At 39.0% G+C, this 6,000-nt stretch overlaps 2 protein-coding genes across 2 annotated transcripts in view; both read right to left on the reverse strand.

Annotated features, from left to right (window-relative positions):
• On the reverse strand, positions 940-2,923 carry LOC104700513. The gene is made up of 7 exons (XM_010416039.2): positions 2,678-2,923; positions 2,547-2,579; positions 2,045-2,152; positions 1,848-1,950; positions 1,470-1,758; positions 1,335-1,389; positions 940-1,240 (listed from the first exon to the last, which is right to left on the reverse strand). The coding sequence occupies exons 1-7, from the start codon at positions 2,813-2,815 to the stop codon at positions 1,172-1,174; spliced, it is 795 nt and encodes a 264-aa protein (XP_010414341.1). The 5' UTR covers positions 2,816-2,923; the 3' UTR covers positions 940-1,171.
• LOC104700523 (proline-rich receptor-like protein kinase PERK4) overlaps positions 3,076-6,000 on the reverse strand; it is a 3,590-nt gene continuing 665 nt past the window's right edge. Inside the window, exons 2-9 of the mRNA XM_010416051.1 lie at positions 5,281-5,901; positions 4,644-5,201; positions 4,460-4,546; positions 4,280-4,350; positions 4,111-4,187; positions 3,889-4,033; positions 3,632-3,793; positions 3,076-3,534 (exon numbers count right to left, since the gene is read on the reverse strand). Of these exons, the coding sequence (XP_010414353.1) occupies positions 3,286-3,534; positions 3,632-3,793; positions 3,889-4,033; positions 4,111-4,187; positions 4,280-4,350; positions 4,460-4,546; positions 4,644-5,201; positions 5,281-5,830 (1,899 nt within the window). The 5' untranslated portion in view covers positions 5,831-5,901 and the 3' untranslated portion in view covers positions 3,076-3,285. The remainder of the gene's footprint in view (positions 3,535-3,631; positions 3,794-3,888; positions 4,034-4,110; positions 4,188-4,279; positions 4,351-4,459; positions 4,547-4,643; positions 5,202-5,280; positions 5,902-6,000) is intronic.

Here is a 6,000-nt window from a genome sequence, read left to right on the forward strand (position 1 = left end):
GGTTTTTATCCCATTGGGTTTTTCCATGAAAGGTTTTTAACGAGACAACAAAACGCGAAAGATAAACACTTAAGGAGGAATATTATGATTCCAATGGTGAAAGACTATCATCTTCAAAGTCGTTGAAATACATTGATGAGATTGTGAGAAACAAAGATAATGATAAAAATAAGTCACTTGCGAGACCCATGACCAATAGAAGAATGGCGATACACGTTTACTACATATTCGTTCAAGTGAAGGTTTGGTGAATCATTTACCAAGGCGTTTGCAACCACTACTTTTTAGAAGTTACTTCATCATATCGGATTGTGACATTTCGAAGATTTCAAGTGATGTACTCAAGAGGGGGAGTAAAAGCGCGCTGCACTCTTTTTCCCTTAGCCATGGTTTTTCCACTGGGTTTTCCTGGTAAGGTTTTTAGCGAGGCAGCATTTTATATGTGCATTTGTGACTATATTTTTATAATGGTCATCCAAGGGGGAGTGTTATAGATATATTATATTATATGGATGTCCATTATCGACTCATTAGTATAAACTCTAAACTTTAATATTGTATCCTATATATATATATTGTATCCTACAGACGAATAATACAAGATAACAATTTCCTAAACCTTTTGCTATAAACGAAAGGGATATTGTTTTCTAATAATACACAAGTAGCTAGATGATAAGAAACATTAAAACAAAGCAAAATAAAACTTACGAGAGACCGACCTGTCCTCCTCCTCCGAGGCTTTGAGATGATGATCAAGACGAAGAATTCCTTGGAAAAGAAGAGAATTGACAAGGATCAAGACCGCTACGAAATATGTGTTGTTTAGCTTAGACACAAAATATAAAGAAGTAGTATTTGAGATATTCTTTTTTTCGTGTACAAAATAAAAGAGTGTTTTGTTACACGAAGTATTCGAGCTATTGTCTTTCACATCAATGCGTTTCAATTCAGCAGTTTTATAACAAGTCCAAACTATGCGCAAGAACACAAATGTTTCTCATATAGCATTGTTTTTGTTGTCAAATCTTGAAAAAGAATGAGAGAGATACATTGGTGATTCTTGGCCATTATGCAATCTCATTACTGGTGGATTCTCATAAATTAAACCCATCTTTCAGAAGCAACCTTATCAATTAATGCTACAATAATGCCTATGTGTAAAGTAAAGTCAAGAGAGTGCAGAAGAGAGGGACTTGTATGCATCAACGCAGAGTTTAAACATCTCTTGCGCTGCCGCCTGCGATATCAATCACATTACCAAAAAACAATTTGTCAACAGATAAAATCAAAAACAAAACCTGAAACAATCCAATCTTTGTTTAAAAGCATACCTGAGAAGGCCCCTGGTGCTTATCCGGATGCCACTTCAAAGCAGCAGTCCGGAAGCTGCAAAACAAGAAGAAAGCTTTCACGAACACTCATTTATAGAATTTAGGGGAGCATTGGAAGCAATTGAAAAGACTTACGCATTCTTAACATCATCAATTTTGATGGGACCATCTAGAGGCAGTCCTAGAACAATCCTCTCAGACCGAGACCCAACATTCAAAGGTTCATCAATAGACTCGTTAGTTCTGCTCCTTTGAGATTCAGTGGTCCAGCTCCAGCCTTCTCTCCATTCAAATCCGGATGTCGAGTCTCTCGAATATGAGGATTTCTGAGACTGAGTTGTCCACCTTTCTCTCCATTTGCTCTCAAATGTATTATTAGCATCAGTGCCAAAGTCATCTTCAGCGTTTCCTTCTCTGTGCCATCCTAATTTACAAACAAACAAAAGGATACAGTAAAGTTAGAGCCAAGAGTTGTGTGGTGGTACTAAGAAAAAGGCAAAGAAAGCAACTCACTTTTTGTTTTCTTATCCCGAGGCTTCTTTCCCCGGCCAGGTGGAGGTTTTTTCTTCATATGCCTATCCCGGATAAGCGGATTTGGCCCGAAATGCCACTCATTCTACGCATAAGAAAAGACAGTACATGTAAACACATTGAGCAAACACATTGAAAACGAATAGGGTAGATTGAGAACAATAGCATTAGGAATATACCTTAAGCGGATCATTAATTCCCCTGTGGAAGAGGAGTTTGTCTACAGTCTTTTTAGCGCTAGTGCGTCCCTTCTCCTTTACGGTACATGTGAATCTTACGGAGGAGTTCTGGGATCAACATTTTGTAGCTTCAGAGGAGAACTGACTCTCTTATGAGTTTGAATAGATACACATACAAATGACCACACACTCATACACACCAAAACTTTCCACTTCTTGACAAGACCAGCACAGTTTTTAAACATGAACTTATCAACACACAGATTGCATTTCTACCCTTTCCTCATAGAAAGTACAAAACATTTGCAAAACAAATTTGGTTGTAATGTCAGCTACATGACCATATCATGTGATCCTACTTTGACTAAGGCAACCCAAATTTGATAATAAATCATAGATTTACACAAAACCCATATAACAATTCCTATTCTTGATTCCGATCCGATCAGTGCATCAACCACAGGACCTTTATTCAAAGTTTCATTATTCATAAAAATCTTACCTTTGAAGATCTTTCGCCTTCAGAGGCCTTATCCTGCGACCAGAATCAATCAGAGAGCATCAAAACATCTAATTACAGAGTACACAAAGATTCAAATGATGAAGCTAAATATTTATAGAGAAAGATCTTACGGAACCATTCCTCGATTTCTCAGACAGAACACTCGTGGAATGAAATGGAGCCAAACGAATTGCTTCTGTTGCGTTTGGTAATGACAATTCTACAATCGAAGAACTTTTCAGAGACAAAAGGCTTCTCAATCTCAACATAGTTGGATCCAACACAAACAAAAAGAAAAATGTGAACTTTTCAATAAACAAATGCGAAGGTTTAAAATTTCATTGACGCGAAATGAGAGAATTGAGGAAGAAATGGGAAAGAAGACGACGGAGAAAGGTTAAAAAAACAGAGAGCGTCAGGGTTTTCTAACCGGACCGGTTTAATTGTATCCCGGTATAGATTCTGGTTTAAGTCCGGTTTAATTTGGTAGATTATGAAAACAGAGCATATAGAGAGATACAATCCAAAATCAAACAATAGTAGTTTTCATGTTTGAATCAACCTCAGAGCAGAGAATCATACACAGACTTAACGATCTAAAACATAACACAACTTAGTCGAAAAAGTAAATAAAAAAAAATTCAATCAATGAAATGACATTGCTTTAAAAGCTTACATTGGTTCTAATCTCAGAACCCTCAAAATCTCTTCTTTTATCATTTCATTCATTGATTCTCTCTCATTGAAGAGCAGGAGGGCTTTTAGTTGACATCTCTCTGGAATCATGACTGGCTGTTCCTTCACTTTCACTGATTGGGAACTCTTGGCTTGACAAAGCTATCTGTCTGAACTTCTTCATGTCAGCGTTGTAAGATGTCTGACTATAATCCGAGCTTGCTCCTGATGACCCGTAAATGTTACTGTGTCCTGGCTTCACACCTTCGGTTAAAGCATCTAGTGACACTTCTCCTTCTAATGCTCTCACTATCTGAAAACCAATACATGTTTTTTTGTTATTATTATTATCTTACCAAAACAATATCAAAAGTTTATGTTATATATAATATAAGTTTGATTTACTGTACCTGGCTCATCTTTGGACGTTTACGGCCAGAATGGCGAATGCTAGCAGCAGCACAAGTCACCATTCGAGCCATTTCTTGTGGGTTGTAGTTGCCTTCAAGCCTTGCATCTGCGAGCACGTTAAAGTTTCCATCTTCTAGTGCTTGAACCATAAGAGGCCGAGCCTGTATTTATTTATAATTAAGAAGCAATCATCAGTGCCAATAAAGGCGGAAACATTCACAATTCTTGTATAACAAGAAACTTATTTAGGATATACCCAATCTACTAAGGTGTCATCCATGGTGCTGCTATTATCAACCGGTCGTTTACCAGTTATGAGTTCGAGTAACATGACGCCGTAAGAGAATACATCGGACTTCTCTGTTAATTTACCGCTAGATGCATACTCTGGAGCAAGATATCTACACATGTTTTTGTGCAGAGAAGTAAAATTAGACCAGTACAAAGGTTCTGTTTCTTGATTGACGCGAACACTTACCCGAAAGTTCCCATCACACGAGTAGAAACATGAGTGTAGTTATCAGAAGTTAACTTAGCTAATCCGAAGTCAGCCACCTGAATTCACAAATGTCATTAAGTCATCATCAGCTTTAGCAATGTTACCTTAACAAAAACCAAAAACTGGAAGGCGGATACTAGTTTATCACCATAGCATCAAAGTTGAAGTCCAAGAGAATGTTTGCAGACTTGATGTCGCGGTGAATGATTCGAGGATGGCCTGTGTTGTTTTCTCAGCCAAAAAAGAAATCACTAGTCAGAGACAAAGCTTTCTATGTTTCATGCAACATTAGTTATAAGAATGAGACTGGTGAATGTTTGAAACTTACAGTCTTCGTGAAGGTAAGCGAGTCCTTTCGCAGCTCCTAATACGATACGCATCCTTGTGGAGAAATCCATTACCGGAAGATTTTTCCCTGAACCAACAACAACAACAACAAAGGTTACAATTTTCTTGAATCTTAATAATTTAGAAAATAACTTTGTGCTATAAGTTGTAAGTGGTCTAGTTACCATGAAGATGATATTCCAAAGTATTGTTAGGAACAAACTCATAAACCAACATCCTCTGTCCATCAGCTATGCAATATCCAACCAAAGAAACAAGATACCGATGATGCACACGGCTAATGATATCGACCTCAGCTTGAAACTCTCTCTCTCCTTGCCCACTACCAGATTTCAAACTCTTAACCGCAACTTCTTTCCCGCTAGGCAACACACCTTTATGGACATACCCGAATCCTCCCTGCCCTAAAAGGTTAGAATCCACAAAGCCTCCCGTTGCAGCCGCAAGCTCTTGGTAAGTAAAAGTGCTTTTATTGAATCCAAGGGCTAAAGCAGGCGAAGGAGGAGGCAAAACCGGGCGTGCTGGTCCAGAGTACAATTCAGAATCTTCTCCGCTTGTAGGCATCCGCGGTGGAGGAGGAGGCGGTGATGGTCCACCGCCTCCCCAACCACCACCAGGAGGTTGTTGATTTTGGCCTTGTGAATTTATGTGCCAATTTGGATAATTCTGTGAAGCATTGTTGCTGTTGTTGTTGTTGTTTCCATAGTATTGATATTGATTTCCTGAAACAATAATATAATGAACAAACCTAATCTAAGCTTTTAAAATTAAGTTAAAACATATGTTGTTGTTTTTTTATACCTTTCATGGGTTCATCAGGATAGTAAGAATCTTGTCTCTTCTTTTTGCGTCTAAGACAAACAATGATAAGCACAATCATCAAAAGTGCAGCTCCAACTAATACACCTATGATGATCCCCGTATTCATATTACTTCCTCCTCCTCCTCCACCGGTTCCTCTGTTGCTGCCTCCTCCAGAAGGAGTATTTTCCGAACGAGAGCCGCCATTGTTGTCTCCTGACGGCGTCGATCTGCTTCCACCGTTATCTCCATTATTCCTAGAAGGAGGAGAAGGAGGAGAGCCGCGTGCTGGTGGAGATTCATTTCCACTACCGCTCTGTGGCGGTGCGGGAGGAGAATTATTAGAGGCATTGGGAGGAGAAGGAGCTTGTGGAGCTGGTGGAGATGTGGAATCAGGAGGTGGCGATGATGATGAGCCTCCTTGAGGAGGAGTAGGAGTAGGAGGAGTAGGAGCCGGGGGAGAAGAGGAGGTTGAATTGGTATTAGACGGTGGAGATGGGGAAGAGGTAGAGTTTGATGGAGGAGGAGCAGATTCAGGGGAAGAAGCCATCGGAGATCAAAATTTTCCGGTAACGAAAATATAAAACTCTCCGTCTTCTCTCCCTTAACCACTCAATTATTCTAAAAACAAAAACGTAATAGAACAGATCATAATCAAAATGTTTGTTAATTTGGGCATAACCTCTTTGTCTTATTATGTTTCGTTAGATCGTTTAAAAA

Source organism: Camelina sativa, chromosome 1, assembly GCF_000633955.1.
Source record: "Camelina sativa cultivar DH55 chromosome 1, Cs, whole genome shotgun sequence".
In the NCBI taxonomy this organism is placed as follows: Eukaryota; Viridiplantae; Streptophyta; class Magnoliopsida; order Brassicales; family Brassicaceae; genus Camelina; species Camelina sativa.